The sequence below is a fragment of the Lemur catta genome, chromosome 22 (genome assembly GCF_020740605.2).
Source record: "Lemur catta isolate mLemCat1 chromosome 22, mLemCat1.pri, whole genome shotgun sequence".
In the NCBI taxonomy this organism is placed as follows: Eukaryota; Metazoa; Chordata; class Mammalia; order Primates; family Lemuridae; genus Lemur; species Lemur catta.
The window spans coordinates 8,315,789-8,343,263 of record NC_059149.1 but is presented as its reverse complement, the minus strand read 5'-3'; the positions used below and the strand labels follow the sequence as shown (position 1 = coordinate 8,343,263).

Sequence of the window (27,475 nt, the reverse complement as noted above, 5' to 3'; positions counted from 1 at the left end):
CCTGACCAAACCCAGGCTTTCCTGACTCTGCGCTTTGCCCTTGATAATTTCCTTATCTGGAATCCAGCTACTCTCACCAGCTTCTAAATTTTACCTTTTGTCAAGGTCCTTCCGAAGCACCATCTCCTTTACACATTTTCTCCTGCACCTCTCAACCGCAGCTGGTTGATAATCTTTGCAGAGGATTTTATCTCTACTCTCCCGTCTGCGGGTATCAGTTTCTGGCTTTTACGATAGTTATTTCTGTCCATGCTATATCCCCTCCTTAGTTAAGGATGAGCTCCTCGAGAGCTGCCATATGATTTTATTTCTCATTGAACTTTTACATTTTATTAAAACATTAAATCATTTTTCTTTTTTGATAACTAAACGCATGCATGCTTGTTGCAAAAAAAAAAAAAAAGCTAAACATTTACAGAATACATCTCTTAGCAAATGAAATCATCATTATAAACCCCCCTTCCCTGCCCTGAGAGAACTGTGATTAACAGTTAGGAATACATTCTCCTAGGCCTTTTTCCTGTAATAAACAGTTACATGTAAAAATACAGAAGTAAATAAAAATTTATTTACAGACATGGGGCTATACTATACATATAGCTCTGTGCCTTTTTGACTTAACACATTTAGTATTTTACACATAGATATCTCATTCTTTCCTTAACTGTGGCATAGCGTAAGAGTGTATGGATGTACCAGTATTTATTTGTTGAGCATGAGAGTGATTTCCAATTTTCACCACTGTGAGCAATGCTTCAGTGAATATACCCATAAATGTGTGTGCATACAACTCTATGTATCTATATATCCAGGTAACTTTCTGTAGGACATATCCTTGGACATGGAATTGCTGGGTGAAATGGAATGGAGATTCTAAATGATGATAAATATTGGCAAGGTGGAGGGGAAAGAGTCTTGCTATATCCTTCACAAGCCCTAACACTGCATCTATCAGTGTAGCTCAGGGGATTCCAAATAAAGTGGGCCTCAGGCTGCCTAGGTTTGTACCCAGGTTTGCATGGCTTAGCCACCCCATCACCGTAAGATGGGGCACATAATAGTATCTCACTCCCAGTGTCCTTATAAGTCTTAAATGAGATAATACGTGTGAGGCAGTTAGCATTTGGTAAGTACCTGGAAAATAACTAACTGCAAGATATTTGGGAGGGAAAAATGGTAATAGGTTGGGATAATTGTTTGTTGAATGAACAGGACTGCCTAGAACAATGGCAGTTTGAGAAATATTTGTAGAAATGGATGGAGCCTAACCATTCATACTTTGCTATGGAAACAAATAGCAACTATTTATAAAATGACCAGCTAACATTAAGGTGCAATGTGTGGCCTTGGAGCAATTTTTCTCTATGCAAAATGAACTGGCCTGAACCAGGATCAAACCAATGACCTTGGCCTCTTCTGTCTCACACTTTCCCTAATGGAACTAACTGGCCCCAGCTGCAGCCTTATATAATGGGTATCTATGAGGACAGAGAACAATACCGTTCCCCGGAGGGTACACTGGCTCACCACTGGGGGTTATTAGGTCATCTAGTTACCCAGCCATTAACACTGAAATGAATAGAAAGTACATAAATACATGGCTAGAGTATAAGGCTTTCTGTTTAGATTCTTAGGTTCTCAGCCAAAAGTCCCCATTTTTATGGAAAGGTTTCTATACCAATACTAGAAGATTCTAAGGATAGTGAACCCTGGATTCTAGAACCAACTCTGCCTCTAACTAGCTGCAAAACCTTGAGCAAATTGTTGAACCTCGTTTTACCTTGGGACAACGAGGGGACTGAAATAGCTGATGTGAAAGGGCCTTTTTTGGACATTCCTTTCCCCTCAGATAGAGCCACATTTTCAGATGTCAGTGCTGTTTACTGCACTGAAAAAAATTATTTTTTATTTTATTTATTTATTTATTTTCTTTTAAAGCCAGTCAAATTTAGCAGTGGGGGACTGAAAAAAAATTAATGCATAAAGTCAGGCAACGGATTACTGTACTTTCAAAATGTGTCGATGTTGCTGCATCCCAAAGAAGACAAAAAAAAAAAAAAAGAAAAGAAAAAACCAAAATGCGTCAAAAAGATGGCAAAAGTGTAAGAAGCTAGACACACAGGCAACATATTGTATGGTTCTACTTACATGAAATATCAAAAATAAGCAAATGCATAGGTTAGATGGAAAGCAAGTTAGTGGCTACACGGGTGGGGAGAAGAGAGGAATGGGGTGTGACTGCTTAACAGGTCTGGGGTCACTTTAGGTGTGATGAAAATGGTTTGGAACTAGATAGTGGTAACAGTTGCACAACATTATGAGTCTACGAAATGCCACTGTATATACACTTTAAAATGGTTAAAATGGTGAAATTTATAAGTATTATATCACAATAAAAACAAGTACAAAAAAGATGGCAAAAGACAGCAGTGCATAGTCACTTGACGCCTGTTCCATGGCACTCATCGGAGGAGGGCGTGGGTGGGGGTCCTCTGAGGAAGCACTGGGAAATCCAGGGGTAAGGGAGTGGGTGTCAGTGCAGAAATGTTCGTCTAACTGGGGCCAAGTCCTGTCCCGGGGCAAATGGGGATCCCAGTGAAGTATGAGCATGGCCCAAAGTGCACTGACAACCCTCCCCTCCACCCAGCATGTTCTTGTCTGCCCCCCCACTGAAGTCAAACTGTACCCACCTTCCAAGGGCCATTTTAAAGTCCATCCCCTTTTTTAGAATCCTCCACTCCACCTCACACAGAGACACATCTTGCTCTTCTAAAAGCTGAGAGCACTTAACTCCCGGTGCCATTCCCACGGCACTTCCGGGAAGGTAAACGGCCGCCTCAACCCTCTTCTGGGGACACTTGTATTCTCTCAGTGAGACCCAAGGCCCTCGGCTTCTCTTTGCCTCCAAGGTATCCAGGACAGTAGTGCTCAGAAAATACTTGTGGCTCTGTAATTGAGTGACTCAGGCAGGCCCCATGGGGAGTAGAGTTTTATGGGTTTTAATGTGAACCATACCATGAAATCCGAGACTGTTACCTCATTGCTCTTGCTGGAAACCATCTGTTCCAGTTGGATTCGCCTGGAGCTGGATGGAGCGGTGTCCCTTTTCACACTAAAAAATGATAGTCTAATTTTTCAATTAAAATTAAAAACATTTACATGGCATTTCCTTCATCTTCAGATGCAGTTTTACAAATGTTAACTCACTGACTCTTCCTAAAGAGGCACGCAGAAATGACCTTATGTGCTCAGACGTCAAAGCTAATCAGTGGCAGAGCTGGGGTTCAAACCCGGGCTATGTGGTTCCGAGAAGACACTTCAACTTGCTCTGCTGCCTGAAACTTAATGAGTGGCAAAAACCTTCATGAACAGACAAAAAAAAAAAAAAAAAAAATCACCTTGATGTATTTATTTCAAGGGAATTTTTTTCCTCCTTAGTGTCTCCCTTTTCTTCCTCGTTCAAAGCAAAATGATCTAAAGCAAAGTCTTTTTTCACACCTGAGAGCAGCGCGGCTCGTCTTTGCTTTAGTAACCAAAATGGAAGAGGAAACTTGTGCGGTTTCGTCACCGCCGCTTTCGGGGTGTGCGCCGCGGGTCGCCCTCCTGCCGCTCTCCTGGGCCACCCGGCTCGACCCCCCTCTCTCCCCAGGTTTGTGACCTCAGGTCAAGGGGACTTGTAACCCCCTGTCCTTCCCCTACGGTACTGGGATGTGGACCTGCCTTTCCTTTCACTCCCGCAAATGCACCCTGGAGACCCTCAAGGACCCTACTGTGCGCTCCTGTCCCTCGGAGCCCCCTGGGACTCTCACCTTACTGACGACATTGCATCAGAACCTCCAGAAACTGCGTCTCCGTCCCGGGCGAGTCCACTATATCTATGTGCCGCGGATGTCGCCGTCCACCTGACTCCAAGCATATTTAAATGTCTATCTCCCCACGTGGGAGGCCGGCGTCAGAACCTGCCAGACCTGCCATTTACTAACTGGGGACCCAGGGCAAATTACTTAACGTCTCTGAGTCTCGGTTTCCTCATCCTGAAGGGGACTGAGAACCACAGGTTGCCGCGCGGATGAGATGAGATAACGCAAGGGCGGCGCCGGCACGCAGTAGCCGTCCCCGTCCCTCTTGGCGATGTCTACTGACTGCAGCTCGTCTGCTGCCTGTTTTTCCGGAGCGCACTGCTGCACCCTGCAAAAGTCCCCACCACCCGGGGTAGGGCGTCATGGCCCGCTGGCCTCCTGGGGCACACGCATGCCAACCCGGAAGGATCCCCGCTTTTCTTCGACCCTAACCCTAACCCTAACCCTAACTCCTGGCCCCGGAAAGGCTGAGGGCTCCGGACCCGAGCGAGGCCCGGCCGAAGCCGCAGGGCGGGGCTCGGGAAGAAGAAACGGGGTTAAAGAGGGAGCCCGCGCTCCGGTCGCCGCCCTCCTCCCGGGATGCCCACCCCGGACACCTGCTGCCCGGGCTCGGCGTCAGGGCCGGGCCCCCCCCGCGCGCAGTCCCCGCGCCGGTCCCACCTGCGCGGCCGCCCACGGGCGGTCCCCGGGGCAGCCTGGCGCGCCCCGCCCCTCCCAGCCCGCGGCGCCCCGGCACCCCTCTCCTCCCCCGGCGGGCTCCGCGGAGCATTGTACTCACATCCGGGGCTGGGTTTTGCTTTAATGCGAAACGTAATTAACCCGGAAAAAAGGCCGAGAGGCAGGAGAGCTGGAGGGGTGCAGGCTGGGGGGAGAAGGGCGAGACGAGCGCGCGGCGCCGGGAGTTTGGCGGAGAGATAAAGCCACCCCCCGGGAGCGACGCACCCACCGGCGGAGGCGAGTCCTCCCCGATGTAACCCGCCCTGCCCGAGCCGGCCCCTGCGCGGCGGGGTAAGCCGGGAGCTCGCGGGCCCGGGGCGCAGGGGCGCGGGGCGCGCGCGAGGGCGGGCGTGCAGGGGGAGCCCCACGGGGCCGGCGGCCGAGGGGCGCGCAGGGCGCGCGGGCCGGGCTGGATCCCCCTGTCCCGGTGGTGACAGCCGAGGGGAGGTGGCCGCAGTCCCTGGCGGCCCCCCAGGCCCCCGGGAGAGCCCCGAGGGCAGCCCCTCCTCCCAGAGCCGCGGTGGCCAAGGTCGCCACCACCAGGGGTCGGGCCGAGGGGTGGGGCCGCGCGGGAGGGCGGGGGCGGTGTTCTGCTGAGCTGCGTTTTCTCACGTTTGCAGCGGCGAAACTTCTCTGCGGGTTCTGGCGCCGGGCACCGGCCCGCAGCAACGGCCCGGGCTGCGGGGCGGGGAGGAGAGCCGAGAACGTCCCAGGCAAGTCCCGCGGGCACGGACCGGGCCCTTGGAGACTCCCTTATTACTCCACAGGCCTAGAATGCGCCCCAAGGGAGACCCCCTCCTTCCCTCCGCGTCCAGCCTGGGCCTTGGGGCTTCTGGAGCTCCAGGCGGTGGGGGTGGCTTGGCGGAAAACTGCCCTAAAATGCAGGTTCGGTGCCAGGTTGGGGTAAGCCTCGAGGGGCGCTTTCTCTCACCAACTTCTTCCTCACCTTAGACACTTCCTTTTTTTTGCTCCAGTCCTGAAGATTGTTTCATCAAAATCATAATAATAATTAAAAAAGAAATTAAAAAAAAGAAAAGAAAGGCGGAGGGGCGGGGGGGAAGAGGCCAGGCCGTGTAGGAAGGAAAAGTGTCCCTGCACGTTCAGAGGGGCGCGGCAGGGCACATCTCGTCCCCGGCCGCCCTGCCCCGCGGGCCTGCGCCTGAAGGTTAGGCTTCCTTCCTTCTTGGTGAGCAGAGGTTCAAGATATGTCTTCCCCTTCTTACTCCTTCTGCCTGCCTCCCTTCTTTCTTCAGGGCTCCGAATGGGGTTTTCACAGGAGAGGGAGGGGACAGCATTGCAGCAGGGTGCTGGCTGTGGCTCTGGGGCACCTGGGACCACTAAGTCCTGAAATTGTACTAATGTTGTACTTACTATATCTGAGCAAGTCGCTTTTTACCCCTTCTTTCCTCATTGTTTTTCCTTGGCGGCAAATCCTTCAGCAACACTAAAGCAAAAGATCTGGAAAAAATAGAAGTTTTTGTTTTCTATTTCAGTTGCATTCAGTTGACATTTACTGGGTAATAACGACGTGCAAGGCAGTGATGAAAGCGAAAACGCAGCGCCTGTCTTTAGGGAGCTTGGTTGCAGTCTTGGTGGAGGACACAGGCTGTTCATAGCACCTAGCACACAAGGTGGGGGATCCCACTTGTTTGGAGAAACCGGAGGAGGCCTTTCAAAAGCATCGTTCTCATTTCAGATATTAGCCGTCTTCACCATGTGCTGCTTGAAGGCAGATGACTTTTGCATAGCAAAGTTCCAGCTTGTAGTCTAGACTCTGTGGCCAGCCCAGTGTATGACATCTATTAGGTGCTAAGTAAATGTGTGTTGCGTGAATGAATGAATGAATGCAAGCACATGACCTGTTTGCACTTGTGCAAATGGGAGAGAAAAGAGCAGTGTGACAGTGTGTTGGGCTTGTAGATACTTGGTTCACCAAGCTGGTTCACAAGGTGTTCGTTGTGATATTACCTTTACATCTAAGTACCCTTTGGCCCTATTTGTAAACCCCACTTATTGCAAATTGTCTGTGGTGCTCCTATGGAGTTTTAGCTGGCTGATAATGGGAGCCTTGCTCATTTCACAGATGGGTAATTACCTTAGTGTTGATTTGGAAACTGCGTGCCCTTTAGTGAAGAGTTTTTGCAAAACCTTTCTTGTCATTGCTGCTTTCTTCTCTCTTCGGTATAAGGAAGTAGGGTCTGCACATCGCATCATGGCATCCTAGCGAGCTGAATTATATTCAGCCCGCTGTTTTAGAGAGGTTAAAGTAGATCCCGAAGACACGCAGGTTTTGGCTGATACCTGCCTATGGAGAGAGTCTGCAAAGGTGGAAAGGGACACGCGTCAGCCCCGTCAGTGAAGCCCCAGAGCAGCCTTCCTGCGGGCTTGCCAGGTGTTTGCTGAAAATGCTAGAACGCCAGGGAGACGCAAGCAACAGGAGCATGATCTTCATGTGGGCATCCATCCAGCTGGCACTTCACTGATGTCCTATCCTCTCCATGGGGCAGGTGGACAGGTGGGTGATGCCCCTGTTAAAAGGCTGGGTGACTCAGATTAGACCTTGCTGTAGACCACAGGGCAGTAAATATGCCCTCTGATTCACTGAAACTGCGGTGGCTCTACTTATTCTGGCAGAGATAGACCTAGGGCTTGGAAAAGAGGATCTGGGTGCTGGGGCGTTGGGTTGCCTGCCTCCTTGCTCTTCCCGCCATGAGCAGTTTGGGTTGCTTTACTTTCAGTTTCCCATCTGCCTTGGTGAGCTGGATAGGACTCCAGCAATCTAATCTGGTAGGCTTTGGAAAGGAAGGAAGCAGAGCAAATATTATAGCGTGATAGCCTATGGGAAGAGAAGAATCCTAGCCCTGCCCAGTATAAGCCCGTTATTGAGACAGGGAGTTGGACAGGCGGGGGAGACAGGGCAGCTGAGAGGTGGGAGGGGTGCAGCCCCATCCTGCCAGTGGAGGAGGCCGTGGCTGGTGCAGTGGGCTATATTCTTCCTTCTGAAGGCCCCTTCTTTGCCCTGACCCCAGCTGATTGAAGTGACTTGCTGCGAATTAAAGGCTGAATCGGGCCGTGTCATGGCAGGGCAAGGGCTCCTGTTACTGCTCAGTGTGGACAAAAGGCTTTCGGCTTTGGGCTGTGGTGTGTGTTTTGGCTCATAGATGCCAGCGAGCTGAGATAAAGGGGGTGTTCGTCTGCTTTTTTTTGTTGTTTTTGAGACAGTCTTGCTCCATTGCCCTGGGTAGAGTGCAGTGGCATCATTACAGCTCACTGCAATCTCAAATTTCTGGGCTCAAGCAATCCTCCTGCCTCAGCCTCCTGAGTAGCTGGGACTACAGGTGTAGTCCCATCATGCCTGGCTAATTTTTCTATTTTTAGTAGAGATGGGGGTCTCACTCTTGCCCAGGCTGGTCTCAAACTCCTGAGCTCAAGCAATCCTCCTGCCTCAGCCTCCCAGAGTGCTAGGATTACAGCTATGAGCCACTGAGTGCCCAGCCCCCTCTGCTCTTAGGAGGCAGTGCAGTTAAAGTGCAAAGGCTAGGACTTGCTGTCCCCACAGCTAGGACTCAAATCCAGCCAGCCACTTGCAAAGCAGCTCTCTGCTGTTGTGGTTCCTCCAGGGCTGGAGCAAAAGGCTACTCCAGGGTCTCCTCCCTGGAGCCAGATAAGCGTGTCTGGGTTCTCTTAACTTTCTGGGTAGCCTGGCCGAGATGGAGCAAAACTTGGATTTTTTTTTAATCTCTTGGCGAATTTTGATGTGCAATGTGATGTACAATGTGATAGTTCTTGGAGTAGAGGGCAGAGTGAGGGAGGTTGATGCCTTTCCGTGTGAGAGGGATCCCAGTATCGCCCATGCACGGCCTGTTCCGTGTTCAGCATCTTTGCAGGAGTAACGGTAAGCGTGTACTCCCTGTCAGGCACTTTGCACACACACAAAGTTTATCCGCAACAATATTTGCCCAGTGTCTGCGTGTTATGCACTTTTCACACATTATTTCATTTAATCCTCTCAGCAGCCTCTGAAGGAGGTAAAGCGATGATCTCCGTTTTGCAAATGAAGAAACAGGCCCAGAAGAGTTAAGTGACTTGTCTGCGTTTGAATCCGGGCCTGTCTGACTCTAAGCCCTGTGCTCTTTCGCTTCACTGCCCACACCGAGGGGAAACTGAAATCAGCACACCCTTTTTAATGGTCACCTTCTTGCAAAAGGTCCCTCAGAAATACTCAGACTGATTGTTGTCACCTGCGCATCCTTCTCACCACACCCAGCCCCTCCTCCTTCCCTGAATCGAGAGACTTGGGCCTTCAGACAGACACACCTTGGCCATTACCCTTCCCCTGGCACTATGCAAAAGGCCAAAAGGTCGGAGAAATATGCTGTTTTTTAAAAATTTTTATTTATTTTTTATTCTCTCACTGCCTATGTTTTAGTGTCCTCTGTTTGACGCAGTCAGTTTTACAATGAAGATTAGAGCTCCGGGACTCACAGCTATTGTGAGGAAGGGAAGCTGGACAGTGAAACTGAGTTCATTGCATCTCCTAAGTGAGGGGACTTTCACGATTCTGAAAGTTGGAGATCTCAGCTTTTTTAGGCTATTTATAAACCAAATGCGGTTGCTGGCCTGCCCTGGTGATCTCTCTGGTCTACTGAGCCTTCAGCCCCAGGCAGGACTTTGTTTCCTGCAGGCTCCAACAACCACATTTTTTTGAACATAGATGAGGCTGCTGTTAAGAGAGGTCAGAGTGTCTGAAATATTTTGTTGTTTTTGGCATCTTTCTTTCAGTGGTATCAATTTTCAGTTACTCCTGCTTTCCCCCCCAGTTTTTTCCTTTAAAAATTCCTTCTTGAGTCTCCCTCGCCCTCAAGCCCACAGTCCGGGGTCCGGTGGGGATTGGGCTGTCTCCGGGTGAAGGCAGCAACCTTTCGGGACCTCCCCGTTCCTGCAGATGTTTGCATTCCTCACCCTGCGCTTCCGCTGGGAACACGCTCTGGGTACATTCCCTTCTCTCTCACGTTATTGTCCTGCCTTAGACTGTTTGGAATTTGCTATTATGACACTTTCGAAATGCAGCGATGTTATAGCAGTAGGAGATGGAGACTCCCACGCTTCCTAAGTTACAATCTTTGACCCGTTCTCAGGGATGTGAGCCGAAATAGCTGTGCCTGTGTGCTGTGGTGGTGGTGGCTTTTACTGGGCGGGGAGCACTGTTGAGGCTCCGTGGGCGTCACGGTGCACACTTATGTGCACTTACCACGTGCAGATCTAAACGTACGGGAATTCTCGGTTGACATGGTCCCTACGTAGTCCAGCAATAGGTGAGTGACTGCTCTTAATCTCTGCACCTCCGTTCCTGTCTGCTGTCTGATACACGGTCCTCTCTGAGACCTCTGATGTCACTTCCTGATAAACTTTCTCCTGTTGCAAGTCTGGCCATTTCCTGCTGGTATCCCTCTCACTCACCACTGACGTTGCTGTCTCCAGCCTCTGCCCTCGTAGAGGTAAGGAGACAGGAGGGCTTCTTACTGCGGGACCCACTACATGTCAAGAAGTGACTTCTTGACTATTTTCTGGAGCAAAATCTGAGAAATTCCCTGTCCTGCCAATACAGAATATTGCGAAAGAAAAACCTTTAAATTTTAAAAATGAGTTAATTTTTTTCATTGTTGAATTGAGGTTGTAGTAGATTATTTTATTTTGTAGTAGATTATTCTGTATTAGGGCAATTCCCTTTAAGGCTTTGTCTTATCACTTTCTCTTATTTGTATTTACCATGAAGGGGTCAAAATAGGCAGATGGATCTCTTGTATTTCCCTCTGTTCTTTGCTCTGCCTCCAAATTATGTTAGATATCTTAAAAATCAAGAGGGCCGAGGCTGAGCAAGAGCGAGACCCCGTCCCTACAAAAATTAGAAAAATTAGCTGGGTGACGTGGCACACACCTGTAGTTCCAGCTACTCGGGAGGCTGAGGCAGGAGGATCGCTTGAGCCCAGGAGTTTGAGTTGCTGTGAGCTATGCTGACACCACTGCACTCTGGCCAGGGCAACAGAGTGAGAGCCTGTTTCAAAAAATAAATAAATAAAATGAAGTAAAAAAAAAATAAAGAGGGCTGATAAAGCAAAGCACAGCTTTCATGACTTAATAGGTACACAGCTTTTCTTTTTTTAAAAAATATATCCACCTCTTCAATTATCCATCCAGCCATTTATTTATTTTTGTTTTTATTTTTAATTTTTAAAATTTATTTTATCTTTTTATTTTTTAATTTATTTTTTAGAGACAGGGTCTTGCTCTGTCACACAGGCTGGAGTGCAGTGGTGCAATCACAACTCACTGCAGCGTCGAACTCCTGGGCCTAAGCGATCCTCCTGCCTCGGCCTCCCAAAGTGCTGGGATTATAGGCATGAGCCACTGTGCCCGGCCCCAGCCATTTATTTAAAAATGTCAATATTGGCCATATGTCGTGGCTCACACCTGTAATCTTAGCACTTTGGAAGGCTGAGGTGGGAAGATTGCTTGAGCCCAGAAATTCCAGGCCAGCCTGGGCAACATAGTGAGACCCTGTCTCTACCAAAGTTAGCTTACTCTAGTTCCAACTACTTAGGAGATTGAAGCAGGAGGAAAACTTGAACCCAGGTGTTTTGAGGCTGCAGTGAGCTATGATCAGGCCACTATATTCCAGCAGCCTGGGCGACAGAGCAAGACGCTGTCTCTAAAAAAACAAGCAAAGTCAGCCCAAGTTTCAAGAAGGAAACTTCCACTGCAGGTTCTTGTTGGGGTCTCTGTTTCCTTTTCCCGAAGCTCTGGCCACGGTGGCCCAGGTGTTGTAGCAGTAGGGCAACACAGGCATCAACTTGGGCCTGATATTTGGTTGGCCACGAGGATGTGGGCTCTGTTATGAGGACCAGAGAGCAAGGACCCAAATCGCAGGGGAAAGGCTGAGGCTCCAAGAGCATGTTGCAAGAGGACGTAAGAAACCCAGAGAGGCTGGAGGGTGCTAAAGCCCTCTGGGCATGTGTCTGGCTCCTGGGTAATTGTGATGTGTGAGATATTTATTTATTAGATTTAGGTCTTTGAAACGGTAAAAAAGTTCCAAGAGAGCTATAATTTAGGCAAGGTTTTGTTTGTTTGTGGACTCTGGAGAATTGAGAACTTTATTCTCAGATTCAGAATTTATATATACTAGGGTGGGAGTGTGTATGGAATTAAATAGCCTTCTCTCCTGCTAAATAAAGTATTAATAACACGTGCTCCCTGGAGAAGATTTGGAAAAATATATACAAATAAATGAAATTTACCCATAACCCATAGATAAGAGCTGTTAACATTTTGGTGACTATCCAATTTTTAAAAAAAGTCATATTTAGGGATATAAAAATACTATTTAGATGATTGAGATCATATTATACATTTTATATCTTTAAAAACACTTATGATGATATGGTGAATTTTCCCCTAGTTCATTAAAAATCACTTGAGTACACAGTTTTCACACAATTGTGGAACAGGTCTTTATGTGCATGTCCCATCATTTATTTAATTATTTTCTAATCATTGTGACATTTAGGGAATTTCCAAGTTTTTGTTATAAATTTTATTGCAGTTGCCATCTTTATACTTTAATCTTTATTTGCATCTTTGTTTATTTAGTGGAGTTCTAGAAGTAGAGTTACTGAGTCAAAGGGTATGAACAGTTTTTTTAAATTTCAGAATATTATGAGGATACAAACGTTTTGGTCACATGGACTGCATTTGTACTGCCTGAGTCAAACTGATAAGTGTGCCCATCACCCAGATAGTATGCATTGTACATGCTAGGTGTGATTTCACCCATCCCTGCCTACCTGCCCCCCCAAACATTTTTTTTTTTTTGAGACAGAGTGTCGCTCATGTTGCCCGGGCTAGCTCACAACAACCTCAAACTCCTGGGCTCAAGTGATCCTCCTGCTTCAGCCTCCCGAGTAGCTGGGACTACAGGCATGGGTCACCGTGCCCAGCTAATTTTTTATATATATTTTTATTTGTCCAGTGAATTTCTTTCTATTTTTAGTGGAGACGGGGTCTCGCTCTTGCTCAGGCTGGTCTCAAACTTCTGAGCTGAAACCATCCTTCCGCCTCGGCTTCCCGGAGTGCTAGGATTACAGGCGTGAGCCACCATGCCCGGCCACATTTTTAACTCTCTTGTTACATACATGTTGCCAAATTGCTTTCCAGAAAGGTTCATACTCCTGTCCTGGGTGTGTAAGAATCCTAGAAAATATTTCAAGTGGATGACATCTGTTTTTTTTTTTTTTTTCTTTTTAAGAGACAGGTTCTCACTCTGTCGCTCAGGCTGGAGTGTAGTGGCATCATCATAGCTCACTGCAGCCTCCAACTCCTGGGCTCAAGTGATCCTCCTGCGTCAGCCTCCCGTGTGGCCAGGACTACAGATGTGAGTCACCGGGCCTGTCCAGTTTTAAGCAGTGATCTTCCCATCTTGTGCTTCCTCCTCTCCTCTGGGGATGTTCTGTTTTCTTAGGGTCTGGGTCCCAGCTGTCTCTTGTACATTATGAGCCTGACAGTGATTGATTATCAGTTGCCTCAATTCCTGGGGGCAGTTTTATTCTTGGCTTGAATCTCTACTGGTGGGAGCTAAGCCATTGAGATGCGCAGCAGAAAAGATATTTGGGACAGAGATAATGCTCAGTGCCCCTTTTTTTGTTCTAAGCTAGGCAGCCATTGACTCTCCCTTTGCATGAGCTGCTTCGAGTCAAATGGCAAATGTTGGCCAGAAATCTCAGTTTAATTGCCATTTAACCCACTTTCTGCCACTGATTAAACTCCATGCAAAGTCACTTTCTTCCTCAAAGTTTCACTTTTATTACAAGTTAATTATTTAACTTATTTTCATTTGCAGCACATACTTAGGAACTTATATTCTACTAAAGAAACCTGGATCATACAAAAACTTCCCTCTTTTTATTTTACTTTTCGTTAAAATACATTATTTAGTTATTTGAATTATGTGGGGCTATGTTCTGGTTTGGTTTGGTGCATGCACGCCTGTGTGTGTGTGTGTGTGTGTGTGTGTGTGTGTGTGAGAGAGAGAGAGAGAGAGAGAGAGAGAGAGAGAGATTATTGCTTTTAACAAAGTCCAGGAATGTAGATGAAGTAGGAAACAAATACGAAAAAATGTTCAGTCTCACTAGTCATCATTATATATTTGAAACTAGCAACAATTTGAAATAATGAGAACATTCAATGTATGTAAGAGTATAGTGACAGTAACAATATATTCGTGGTTGCAACATAAATCAAATATTTTTAGAAAGCAATTTTGTAATAGTTCTCAAGAATTATAAAAGGTCGTAGCTTATGATCTCATATTATTACTTGGAACTTATGTTCTTTCTGTGTAAAAGAAGAAACAAAGCATGAAAATAGAAATTTTAGCATTATTTATAATAGTGAAAAATTGGATATAGCCTAACAATTTAATCATAGAGAAATGGTTGAGAAAATTATAGTAAAACCAGGTCAATAAATGCTATAAAAATAATGATTATAAAGACTATGTAGCAACCTGGGAAATGTTTACCATGTCATTTTAAGTTTTAAAAAGGCCAGTTATGCGGATGGGGACATGAGAAAGCCTGCAGAAGTGAAAATTGTTGGCTGGAGTGATTTTTTTAAAAAAATTCCAACACTGTTATATTATGATTTTTTGCACTGAGACCAGAAATCACCAGGGAGCCTTGGCGTGCTTTGGAAAGATAGGGTGCCCAGTGGGTTGGACGGAGACCATTTCTCTTACAAATAGTCTGTGCTCCTTGTTGCCATCTGTTGTGAAGGCCATGGCGCTACTTGCTAGATACTTGCATTATGGTATTAGATCAAAGGTGAGGGGACTAGCTAGGGAGAGGAGTATTTCGTGCACTAACCCAGCAGGAACCTTTTCTATGTCGCTCCTGCAGATTGGTGGGGTAGGGTGGAGCAGTCATTGTCAGGAAGCCCACAGGGCGTACCTGGGGGAAATCCTGGGATAAACCCCCCATGCCACCCTCTAGTCAATACTTTTACATTGAGGAACTCAGATGGAAATGAAATTTAAGATAAATGATTCTGAGATGTCAGAAAACCTGTTAAAACTATATAACTGGGCCTGTAATCTAATCCTGGCACTTTGGGAGGCTCGCTTGAGGCTAGGAGTTGGAGACCAGCCTGGGCAACACAGCGAGACCCCATCTCTATAAAAAGTTAAAAATTAACCGGGCGTGGTGGTGTGCACCTGTAGTCCTAGCTACTAGGGAGACTGAGGTGGAGGATCACTTGAGCCCAGGAGTTCAAGGCTGCAGTGAGCTATGATGACACTACTGCACTCCAGCCTGGATGACAGAACAAGACCCTGTCTCTAAAAAAAAACAAAACATAAACAAAAATACAAAGCTGTGTAACTGGAGGAATACTGTGAGAGTCGAAAAGGACATTTTGAAGCTTTGCCTTGGCCTGGGTAGGGGATTTTTTGGGTGAGGATGTATGTATATGCATCCAGTGGTCCCCTCCTTAAGGACCAGTGGCCAGCAGGGGACTTTCTTTCCTTCACTGCCCAGTTGTTAGTGCAGGCGGGGGCTGCGGTGGCAGAGGGGTTTCCACAGAGGCCTCTGTGAAGAGGGGGACGAGCCGGGATGGCGACATGTGTGAAGGGGCGAGGAAAAGGGATGTGGGGGCCTGGGGCAGCAGGCTCTGGGGCCCAAATCGTAGCAACTGTTGTGACAAGGAATACACAAATGAGATCAGAATGAGGGCCAGGGCCCTCAGCTTGGTGTCTGTGCACCATCTTTCGAGTGTGTCGCTCGTGCGTGGGCCTGCTAGCTGTGACCACATTTCCGCGTGCTGCGTGGCTCTCCCGCAGCCCGTCCTTCCCCCCCGCCTCCCACGGTCTCGATGAGCTCCGTGACTCAGCTGCTTCTCAGGACATCTGAGCAGCTGTTCTCCCCGCCCCCGCCCCCTGGGGACAGATCCACAGTCAGGAGATGCTGTAACCAGAATTCTTCTTCTCTTTCTCTTGGGTCCATTCGGGTCCTCTCGCACGCATCCATCCGTGCCAATGGGAAGCCCCTTGGACAAAAGTAGACTTTTGGCAGATCGTAGAACGAGTGACATTTTGTAGCCTGTGCCATGAAAAAAGGGCAGGCTCTGATGAATCCTGCAGGCTGCCAGGGGGAGTGTGAAAGGCAGCGTTACGTCGGACCCCGAGCTTGCCCAGCGAGTCCAGAGATAGTCGGCTTTGCTCTCCCCCTGCCGTTGGTGTGTTTCCTCTTAGGGACGACACAGGAGTGGCAATCGTCCTGCAAGCCCCGGAAACTCTGTCTCTGTGACGGGGTTGGCATCAAGGGGGGTTGCTTAGTGTCTTAGGGGGCTGGTGACCCCCTCAGCCTGACCGGGCAGCCCTGCAGCCTTCCTGGAAGGGGACCCGGCCTTTCTGGGCGGGACCCCTGCCCTCCCCATCATGCAGGTGGGGACGCTGCATCCTCCCCCAGGCCTCTCTCCGGCAGTCTGTGGCCCGCGTGTGCTAGAAGATCCAAAGTTCCTCCTGCGGCGACTGTGTCTCGCTCTTGCCTCGCACCCTCTCTTTCCTTCTCCTGAACCCAGCTTGCCGCGTTGGGAGAGTGGAGCTGGGACGGACGCTGGGCTCGAGGAGGCGCCGAGCTGGGTGCAGGGGTCTGTCTGCAGGTGACGCTGCCTCGGGCAGGGTGGCCCTGCGCCCGCCCCCGCCTGCTGCTGCTGCCCTCCTCTCTCCAGCTTTTATCCTTTTCTCACCTCCTCTTTCACTGCTGCTCCTCTCGCTTTTTTAGCCATGCTGTGTCATGTCTGCCCTCTTTCCTTTACTCTTTCGTCCCCCGTCAGCACCCAGTGTGGCTGCGGGGTCTCCTGCATCGTCTCCCCCATGGCTGTGTCTCCTGCCTCCCCCCTCCGGGGACTCTGGCCTGACCTTTCCTGAATCAAGGGGTGCACCGGCCACTGGTATCTGGGGTGTGTGTGTGTGTCGGGGGGCACTTTTTTCTTGGGGCTGTGCCTCAGCTCTGCAAGGCCCCTTGTGCAGGTGGGAGAGGACAGACCACACCCCCAGTCACCACCCTAAGCCTGAGCCCTGGGAATGTGTCTCTGCTCTGCGGAATGTGCCCCGCTCTGACCTGGAGGACTGGGCCATGGTGTCTCCACGGCTCAGCTGCCGATGCTGTGTCCTGTTGCAGGGGGTGGCCTGGGCCAGCCGTCTCGTAGTGGTGCCTGGCTGCACACGGGGGGCCTTGGTGGGCTCGGGCCATGATGAACCCTGTCCTGTTGGGGTCTGTCAGGGCTCAGCAGCAGGTGGTGTCTGTCCTTGACCGTCTGCGTGTCATGCGGTGCTGTGTGACCCTGTCCTACTCTGCACCGGCTGTGCGTCCAGGTTGAGTGTCCCTGCGTCCAGGTTGGGTGTCCCTGCCTGTTGAAAGGTGCTCGTCCTCTTGGGAGGAGAGTGGGGCTCCTGCTCTGTCCCTGGGCTCTTCGGAGAGGCCCGAGGCAGTGATGCAGAAGGGAGGCCGGCTTGGAGGTGGCTTGTTCCGCATTGCCAGGGACTCTGTTCTGCAGTCTGTGAAGGCGCTCAGGGCTGGGACGTGCTTCTTATTTTCCATCCTTTCAATTATAAGGGGTCTGGGTAACGGTGTCAGTCTGCTGGGGCTGTCATTACCAAGAACCACAGACGCGGGGGCTTAAACCACAGAAGTTAATTTTCTCACGGATCTAGAGGCTGGAAGTCTAAGGTCAAGGTGCCGACAGGGTTGATTACTTCTTTTTTAAAATTTATTTTATTTTTAACTTAATCCCCAGTGTGATAGTCCAGGGTTGGTGACTTCTGAGCGCTGTGAGGGAAGGACGTGTGTCCCCTGGGCTTGTAGGTGGCTGTCTGCTCCCCACGAGTTCACGCGGTCTTCCCTCTGCATGTGTCTGCGTCCACGCTTCCTCTTCTTGTGAGGATTTCCGCCAGAAGGGACCAGGGCCCCCGATGACTTCATGTTGACGCAATCACCTCTTTAAAGACCCCATGTCCAAACACAGTCACATTCTGGGGTACTGGGGTCAGGACCCCAACAGATGAGTTTTGAGAGAACACAGTTCAGCCGTGACCGTAACGGCCGAGTGAGGAAAGTGCTGCTGGGCTGGGGCAGAGCACCGTGTCCCTGCCACGGGCTGGTCCCTTGGTACCTGCAGGGGCCAGAGGGGCTGCCCTTCCTCCCTGAATTCCTGACAGAGTTTCATAGAGGTACTTGAATCGAAGCTGATGTTCTTTCTGGGGTAGTTTCTTCATGTATGCAGTGGCGTCACGACCCCCTTCCCAATGCCTTCGTGCAGAGCAGTAATAATAGCTGCTGTTCACGAAGTGCTTCCTGTGTGCCTGGCACTTCATCCTCAACCAAAGTCTTATGGGGTAGAGACTTATTACCCCATTTTACGGATGCAGACACTGAAGTGCAGAGAGGTTAAATAGTTTGTGGTCACGTAATTCATCAGTGTCTAGAACCAGAATTTGAGCCCGAGTTTGACCTGAAGTCTGGGCGTGCATCCCCTATTGGTGAAGTGCCTGGCACTCTGCTGGGCACGTGGGGGCAGTGGAATACAAGTGGGTGGGTTTCGTTGACTGCTGAGAGTTGATCGAGGTCTCCAGGGCCTGGCTGGGGTGGACCATTCAGTGCTGACTGGTTCCTTTCCCTGAAAGTGCTTCAGCTTAAAGCCGAAGGGGGGCCATCCCAGCCCAGCTTCCTGCAGAGGAGAGCGAGCCAAGGAGAGGGTCCCAGGCAGGGCCGGCGTCCCCCTCCTTCTCACCAGCACCTCCCTCCCGCGCAGGGTGATGTGAGCAGAGCCCAGGAATGCCTTATGTGGACCGGCAGAACCGAATCTGTGGGTTTCTGGACATCGAGGAGAATGAGAACAGCGGCAAGTTTCTGCGGAGGTACTTTATTCTGGACACCCAGGCCAACTGCCTCCTCTGGTACATGGACAACCCCCAGGTGAGACGCTGGGGGGGAAGGGGGCGGGGCGGCCAGCTGCCCATCACGGCCTGGGAGGAATGCAGACGGGTCCCCTGCAGAGCTCATCTCATGGGCAACAGCACCTGCTGGTCAGTAAGGAGGGGGAGCCCTGAAACATGCGTGCGCGCGCACACACACACACACACACACACACACACACACAGAAAACCACCTCAGATCTTAGCCTGGGGAGCAGGAAGCTCTTCTGACCCTGGGGATGGGTGGGGGGAATCTGTGTCTTTTCTTACATGCAGGAATTTAGCACTTGCCAAAGTGAGGCAGAGGCAGGCCAGGCTGGATTGAGGCTCACTCCTTGGCTTGTTCCCTGTCACCTTTCTACTCGGGCTGTGGCCTGCTGGCTGGCTGCTCCTGCTTTTCCAGTCTGGGGCCCCTCCCCAGCAGAGAATGTGACCTGGTTCCCTGAGCTGGACTCCTGTTGGACGTCTTTGGTCTGCGGAATCAGGAAGCCCTAGAGTCCCGGTGGAGGTGCCCTTGGAGGTCACCCTGTTTTGTTTCCTCATGCTACAGATGAGAAGACTGAGTCTCAGACATTGCAGTTGACTTAGGCAAGGACACAGCCAGAGTGAGGTGACTGACTTAGCAGTTTGTGGAGGTCAGGCACAAAGATGGGGGGGCCACTTGTTAAGTTTTATTGCTGTGCCTGGGAGTCCCTGGAGTCATCACAGTCTGGGAAAAAGTTGCTCTACCCCTGCTTTGGGATCTCTGTTTTTTTTTTTTTTCAATTCTGGTCCTGAGTGCTATTAACTCTTCCCTGCCCACGGCCCTGGAGCAGTTTGGTGGAATGAGGCTGCTGAACAGCTAGATCGTGGGCCATGGCGGTGCTGGGACCAGGCAGCTGTGGTTTGGCTCTGGCCTGAAGGCCTGGGACGAAGCAGGTCTGAGTGTTGGGGATGGATTCGTGCTTTCAGATGTGATGTGCAGAGTCGTGCGCGTCTCCAGGTCATTATCCCAGGGCTAGTCCTCTAGAGGCCTTTGGCATTTGTCTGTGGAGTGGATGGCTGGGAGGAAATGCAACAGATGCAGAAAACATGCTCAGAAAATCAGCCGCTGCCCCTGCCTTCTCCAGGAAAGACTTAGTCCCGAGTAGAACTGCGCCCCGTGTGTCACCCCACGTCCCTGATAAACCCGTTACTTATGTGCATTTGAAGTGCTGAGGATTTGGTCACCGTCGCACCCTCCACTTGGCCGGGAGCGCTTGCATGTCCTCGAGTTCGGTCCTGGCCGCCTGCAGGCCCTGCTGTCTCATCTCCCCGCCTCTGCCCTGCACGGTGCCCACGGCTGGTGCGACAGACCCGTTGTGAACGGAAGTAGCAACTAAGGTGCCTCTTCCCGCTGCTGGAGGAGCTAGGGGTTAAGTCTTTGTTGACACTGGACTTGGCTTTGGGCACCCCGGGGATGAGCCCTTGGTGGCGTCTTATCATTGCGTTTCCGATTTTCCTCCTTTGGGCACTTTCTCCCACTCGTTTGCCACGTTAGCTTAAGTCACTGGAACGGACTTTTGTCTTGATTTCCTGCTTTGCACCACGCTTCCCAGTCAGGCCTGTTCTTGATCCAAACCCAGGTGCTCTGGGAACCCTGCCTGCGTTTTGCCAGCTGCCTCTCCACAGAGTGGGACCTTCCTTCATACCCGGGGCCACAGACTGAGAGTGTTACTGTCGGTGACAAATCACCGAGGACCACAGTATCCCTGTCTTGGATCTTGAGTGTTGCCAGGTGTCACTCTGACCTTCCCTCTGATTGTCGCTTGGGCCCAGATGCTGCGCTGACCGTGGGTGCCGTGCCCTGGGCTGCCTCGCTGGGCTCTCCGGGTTCAGCTGCTGTGGCAGGTCACTCCCCACCCAGGGCAGGCTCCGGCTCTTCCCGGCCCGATGGGCTCTCAGGATGCTCCGCGGGGGAACCTTCTTCAAGTCTGAATACCAAACAGAGCTTGTGGCCTATTGCCGAGGGTGCTGTACATTTTCCCTGGAAGCAGCAGAGCTCAGCTGGCTCGGCTGTGCCTGGAAAGGGAGAGTCCTGCTGTGAGGTAGCAATAGTTCAGAACGTCTGACTTCCGAACTGTTAGGCTGTTCTCGGTTGTCGGGTTGGTTAGTTCTTCGATGTGTAAATGGCCACACGTCCACTCCAGGTTTGGGAATGGGTGCTTTGGAAAGTTGTCAAATGGTATTGGTGAGCATGTGTTACTATGTGTTATTGGGTTTTCGTTTCATTCTGACAAGTCTAAGTGGTAGGTATTATTGTCCTCATTCTAAAGATGAGAGGTGAGGCCAGGAGGGGAAGAAATTTGCCCTTGGTTACATAATACGAGAGTGGCAGAGCCGGGAGTCTAACCCTGGCAGTCTGACTCCGGTGTCCCTGCCGTTACTGGTGACAATGAGACACGAGTAATGATGTCTTAGGGTTGCTTGGCAGGAAGGAAAGCCTGCAAAGCTGGTCTCTGAGTAAGAAAGAGAAGCCAGAGGACTCCTGGGGCTGGAAGATCCTAGAGGGTAGGGAGATCATCTGGTTCAGTGTTTGATCTACAGTGTCCAGCATTTGTACGTGTGTGCTCATTGAAGGAATGAATGAACACACTAAGGAGGCCGTCGGAAGGCAGGTCTTTGGAAGCGTGGAGTGTCCAACACCACTCTCCTGGGACTGGGGACAGGGCCAGAACTGAATGGAGCTCTCCTGAGTGGGGCACACTAGGGATTTTGGTCTGGGGGTTTGGGTCTCCCCAAGAGCAAATGGGGGTTTCGGTCTGTCTCTGTGAAGACAGGCATTGGGAACTCTTTGGTCGTTGAACATCTTCCTTTACAGGGAAAAGAAGACCCGTGATCAGGTATCTTAGTTATTTCATAGGCGCCAGTAAGTAGGGGATTTACAGACCCAGGTCTCCGACCTTTGCCTGTTCAAGCCTCCTAGTAGGTGGAGTTCACTGAACCTGTCTCCACCCCCACTGCTGCTACTGCTGTTGTTACCAGCTGCAGCTTGTACTTACCGAGGGGTTACTGCGCACAGCCCCGTGTGAAATGCTTTGCGTATATCATCCCGTTAAATCCTCTCAATAATCCCGGGACCCAGGGACTGTTATCACCCTTTGTTCAAGGTCCCACAGGTGGTACTTGCGGAACTGGAGTTGGAGCCAGGTCTGTGCAGCCCTGCTTGTCTGGAGTCTGCACTCTGTGCCTCTGTCTACTTCCCTCCTTCTGCTGATGTTTGTGCACAGCCCTGTGCAAGGTCCTGTAGCCACCGTGGGAGGGGAATTCAGTGAGGTCTTCCCGCCAGGAAGCCTCAGGTTAATTGGGGAGATGAGAACAACACAGGCAAAACTATGGTGTTCATGACCCGTCCAGCACCTCACGGGGACAAGATAGCATGTCACTAGGTTGCCAATGCCCAGATGCCAATATTTTGGTAGAAGGGGACAGGTTGCAGTTTTCCTTTGCTGCTGCCCGTGGGAGAAAGAGGCAGGGCCTGGAGGTGGAGTCCCGTGTGGAAGTCCTCAGGCCTGGGAGACGAGAGATCAGGGCGCAGTCCTGGCTGCATTGCTGAGTTGATTTGCGTCTTAGACGAGTCATTTATCCTCTGGAGCACGGGGGCTCTAGGTGATCCTTAACGTGACTTTTAGCCCTTCATTTCTGGAAGACCTGAGAATAAAGAGAGCTCCTGGAGTCCCGTGACATTATTTAACACTTACTTACTAAATTTGTCCAATGTGCCAGATCCCACTCTGGATGCTGAGGCCACCACAGTGAACAAGACGGTCTTTGCCCTCATGGAGCTTACGCTGCGGTCGGGGAGATAGATGATTAAAGACAAACGGGGTGGGGAGAGCTTGGGGGCACCCCTTCGTGGAAGAGGAGGCACCAGATTCAGATCTTGAAGGACGGGGGAGATTAATTATTATAAATATTACAAATTATCCACATTTGTAGAGCATTTTGTTCATTCTGAAGTGTTTCCTCTTACAAGCTCTCGCTTGATTGTTATGCTCCCCCTGTCCTGCAACAGAGATGAAGAGGAAGAGGAAGAGGAGGATGTTCTAAGTGAGGGGAATGACAGTCACTGTGGGGGCAGAGGCAGGAAGGGGAGAGGGGTGTTTAAGGTCAAGGTGCCCAGAAGAAGACCCCGAGAGGAGTCAGGCACTGGGGCGAGGATTTGCTGGCGAGGCCTTTAGTAAGGAAATGTTCCCGAGGGCACTGTGGGGGGCTGGGGCAGGAGGACAGGGAAGGGAGGAGGCCAGACAAGCGTGTCAGCTCGCGCAGAAGTCACAAGGGTAGGTTCAGCCTGGGCCTGCGGGAAGCTCCGGGGTGAGTCATGCCCAGAGCTGTCCCAAGGGAGCTGGACTTCCAGGCGTCCCACTGGACAGTCACGGTCTCCTGCTGCAAATGTGGGCAAAACGGCCTCCGGCAGCCCGAAGACAGCCCCCTGAAGCAGAGTCGCAGGGTCCAGCCGTTGAAAGCACAGTGGAGCGGCAAGAAGAGACTGAGGGCTTTCGGGAGGCCAGCGACAGTGTCTGCGAGGGGGGACACAGTGGGGGAGCGTCGGGTCAGGATGCAGTGCGCACCGGCCTTGGTTGTCTGGCAGAGTTTAGAGTTGGTCTAGTCAGGTAAGGAGCCAGGGATTCTCACACAGGCGGAGATGACACTAAACCGATACAGGACAAACCCCATTAGCTGAAAGGGACCCCTATAAATGGAAAGTTTCAATATTATTGATGATGGCCACTGATTTGGCCAATGCATTTAAAAATCAATATCGAGCAAACAAATAATTCTCTTTTTTTGTTGTTGGAAGAACATGTCTGTAAGCGCACAATAGCATATTAGCGTAGGCGTGATGTTGTGCAGCAAATCTGTCTCTGAATTTATTGATCTTGCATGCAAACAACTCTTGAAACAAGCATTGGCTGGGTTTTCCTTAAAACGTTACTATAATATTACGACACTAGCACTTGTATTTTAATTTAACTTTGGTCCCTGTCATGATAGAGGAGGTGAGGTTCCTTAGTTAGGGCTGCCCTGCCTGATCACAGCCACCTGCAGTTACTGTGTTCCAGTTTGCACGGTGGGGCGTACGTCCGACCCCGCTGATGCCCAAGTGGCTTAGTAATCGCAAGACTGAATTATATGGCCCTGAACAGAAGGTAAACAGAAGCATGAGAACAATGTCGCACAAGTTTATTGTTCTTGTCAAATGTACTCCCTAAAATGTATTTTTTCTCTTTTTCCAAAAACTACCTCGATGCTTTTACTTTCCAAAGGCCACGATGTGAATCATGAATCACAGTATCCAAAAAGATCGCATCTTTTCTGGTAACTCTGGGACTCCAAAGAGAGCTCTTTGCTTTTATTTTTTAATTTTTTCTCAATAAGCTGAAAGCAGTTCTTTCCATTGATAGGAATAAAGAGCTTTGACAGGGTTGGCGACAAGAAGGATATTTGGTTGCATTTGAGTAGAAAGAATACAAAAGTGTGGAAGGAGATTATATTAACATATAATGCATAATGGACAATACTGTTGTCTTAAAGGCTAGGGGAAAATTGGTGTGTGTTTTTTTTGTTGTTGTTTTTTAAATTACATTTTTTGCCATGTAAACGAAATTGAGATAAGGGGAAGAAATTTAAAAATTTCATTTTGTGGTATCAGAAACTTCCCTAAGTGAAGTTTGGTTGAAACCCAGCAATATTTAAAAGATTTTTTGCATCATATACGTCAACCTGTCAAAATGCCAAGAACCAGTAAATCATTTTCTTTAAAAAATGGGCAACAGATGCACATGGTGGAAAGTTCAAAATGTAGGAAAGTGGACCTAGTGACAAGTTTCTCCCTCCCTCTCCTGTCCCCCACTGCATAGTCCCCTGGGCAGGGGCAGCCAGTATGGCCAGTTTCTTATATGTCTGTCCAGAGATAGTCTCTGCATATACAAGCATTATCATAACTTTTGCCAATTGTTTGGGCAAAGTGATTTTAATTCATGGATTTTGTGTGCTTGGTATATTGACTGTCCATGTAGACACATGATTTCAAGCGTTAAGTAGAACTGCTGATGTGCTTTTGTCTGTATTTCCTTAGGGGAAAAAAATCCCCCCAAAGATGATGAGCCACAGTCACCAAATGCAGATTCCATGAAGGGTAAAATTATCATTCAGAAGGTTTTAGAATTAAAATTATGTGTGGACTTTTTGAGAGTTAACATAAAATATTAAAGTGCAATTTTGTTTTACGTGTTTTCTGTAGACATTTTTTAAGCAATTCTTGTCTTTATAACAGGATGTACTTTGTCTAAAGTAAAATTAAAAACTAAGAAGCACTTTGGGACAAACGTGTTAATAGTTAGCACTACTCAGTGTTAAAATTCAAGCAGCTAAAAAGATGGAAGCTATGAAACTTAGCAGGGGCTTTACCTATTGAAAAGCATAAGGGTGACTGTTCTAAGTTTTCTTAAAACTTGTCTCAGTTATGTTGTTGTCATATTTTGCTTTAGATTTTAACCTTCAGTATTTGTTTAATGTATCTATTATATACATCTCTCTATTTATATGTCTAATTATATATGCAAGAATGCCTTTTACTATTGAAATTCTGTCCGTAAGGCAAAACAAGCTATTGTGTGTTTAGGAGAGGGGCTGCATGTTAGGTTTTGTTTCAGAGCCTGTGTTTATGAGTCATATCAGCTGCCCATAGGACAACGTGATGAATACATTAATTAAAGCAACATCCGTTTTTGAGCCTCCTGTCCTTATCTGTAATATATGGTAATGATATCAATTATCTCAATCCGTGACATCCTCCATGTGAAGATGAAGTAATGTACGTGAAAGTGATGAGCTCTAAAGTGCTACAGACGTTCTTTGTTTAGAAAGTTTGCTCTGGCAGTGGCATCGGGATGGATGGGGAGGTGGGGAGAGCTGGAGAGACAGCTGGGAGTTTGTAGCAGAGCTGCTGTGTCGGGGTGGTGGCATGGGGGGGTGGAGACGAAGGGGCAGGTTTAAAGGCCAGATGAAGGAAGAGTCATTGCAAGTTCGGTACCTGGTTGACCATGGAGGGAGATAGGGGAGGTGGCAGAGAAATGCCGTGTGGAGTTGGAGGCTGGGTTGAAGAGGGGGGTGAAGGAGTCAGCTTATCGAGTTTAAGGCTTTGGAACCATTCAGGTGGCCAATTGTCAGAGTCTTGGGACCCAAACATACCCAGGAGATTATCTGGCGCCCAGGGCTTTGACCTGGTCGTTAAGTCTCTGTCACCAGAGTTGGAAAAGGGAAGTAAAGGGTACGGGGGAGGTGGTGGCCAAGAGACTTGAGCATCATGAAGCTCGTTTGTCTAAAGCAGGCGCTGGCATAGGTCAACGTGAAATAGACATCTGGATGGCAGAACGAAAGCACCAAACCGACACAGCCATGTATGATACAGCATTGACTTCTGTGAAGGGAAGGAGTAAATACCTGTTTTGAACTGAAGCATGGGGACAGTAGCTGTCAGCATGTCATGTTTCCCCAAGTTGGTATCAGCACGTGGACCTGCAGGACAGAGGGGAGGAGGTGTGTTTGACACCAGAGCAGCAGGTAGAGCCGCTGCCCAGGTCACCGGCTGCCTGCGAATAGCTTGTTCCTTTCCTTTTTGTTGTTCTCTCACGCGAGGGTGAGGGCTCTGGACTGTGGGGCAGAGCGATCGTGCTCCTCTGCTCCAGTCCTCTCGCACCGCTCTCCTTAGGCAAGTTCTTTTCTGTGAGTCTGGACGGCCTTGGCTTTTGGTGGTTGAGCTGTAGTTTCAGCTCGTGGGCAGCCGCGTCGGCTCGTGCCCTGGCTCCGGGACTGCCGCGTGCACCCTCTCTCGTTCTCACACTAGCTGCTGTGGCCCGTCTGCCAGACACCCCCGGGGGCTGTAAGAGAAGGTCAGAAGGCACCAGCATCGCTCCTTCCTTCTCCCTTTCCACCCTCTGAACCCCTGGTCTCTTGGAGTTTGGCACCCCAGAGCCAGCTGGACTAGTTCCTGCCCTGCCCAGCCTGGGCAGGACAGCACCCTGCCAGGCCTGCTCCTGTATTTACCTTTCATTGATAATTGACTCTTAGATAATGGCTTCTGGGAGGTGACATGGCCTAGAGGAGAGAGCCTGGGATTGGGGAATTCGGGAAGGGCTGGGTTGGAATACTGGCTGGACTCCTGCTACCGGGATGACCTTGGGCAAGTCCCTTCACCGGCTTGATCCTTACTTTCTTGTCTGTACAGTGGGATTGTTAGGGCGAAGCCACAATGTGTGAAAGTACCTAGCAGCGTGCCCGGCGCGTCACGGCTTCTAAATCTGTCAGTTTCCTTCCTTCTTGCTCAGGCTGCGCTTTGCCACAACACCAGATTGATGCCAGGAGTTGTGGGCTCTGTCTTCGCTTGGCTCCTTGGGGAAGTCACTTCCCCAGCTGAGGAGTCCCCTTTCAGAGGACTGGCGTGGTGAATGCAGAGGTGTCCACAGGACCTGGGGTGCTGACGGTCTGCGAACCTGCGCGTGTGCGGTTGCGTCTTCTGGTCATTTCTCTGCTCTTTCTTACTCTCGCTAGAAGAGGGGAAGGGGAGAAGAGGCCGCATGGGCAAAATTCTCCTTTAACAAGAAATACTCCTGTTTCTAGGAAAAGGCTTAACGTGGGAGGTGTGTCACATCTCTGTAGGGGCACCTCCCCTCCTTCCTTGGGGATGGAAGAGAATAAACCCTCCACTTTCCTCTCATGGGGAGTCAGCTCCTTCGAGGTCCCTAGTGGCAGAAGAGCTCTTGTGCAAAAAGCAAGGCCCTGGCAGTGTCTTTTTACTTTTTTTTTTTCTGAGACAGAGTCTCTGTTGCCCGGGCTAGAGTGCCGTGGCGTCAGC

General features: G+C 49.7%; 1 protein-coding gene across 1 annotated transcript in view; it reads left to right on the top strand.

Annotated features, from left to right (window-relative positions):
- The first annotated feature begins 4,636 nt into the window (after nt 1-4,636).
- PLEKHA2 (pleckstrin homology domain containing A2) overlaps nt 4,637-27,475 on the top strand; it is a 73,655-nt gene continuing 50,816 nt past the window's right edge. The window contains exons 1-2 of the mRNA XM_045535842.1: nt 4,637-4,868; nt 18,438-18,601. Of these exons, the coding sequence (XP_045391798.1) occupies nt 18,461-18,601 (141 nt within the window). The 5' untranslated portion in view covers nt 4,637-4,868; nt 18,438-18,460. The remainder of the gene's footprint in view (nt 4,869-18,437; nt 18,602-27,475) is intronic.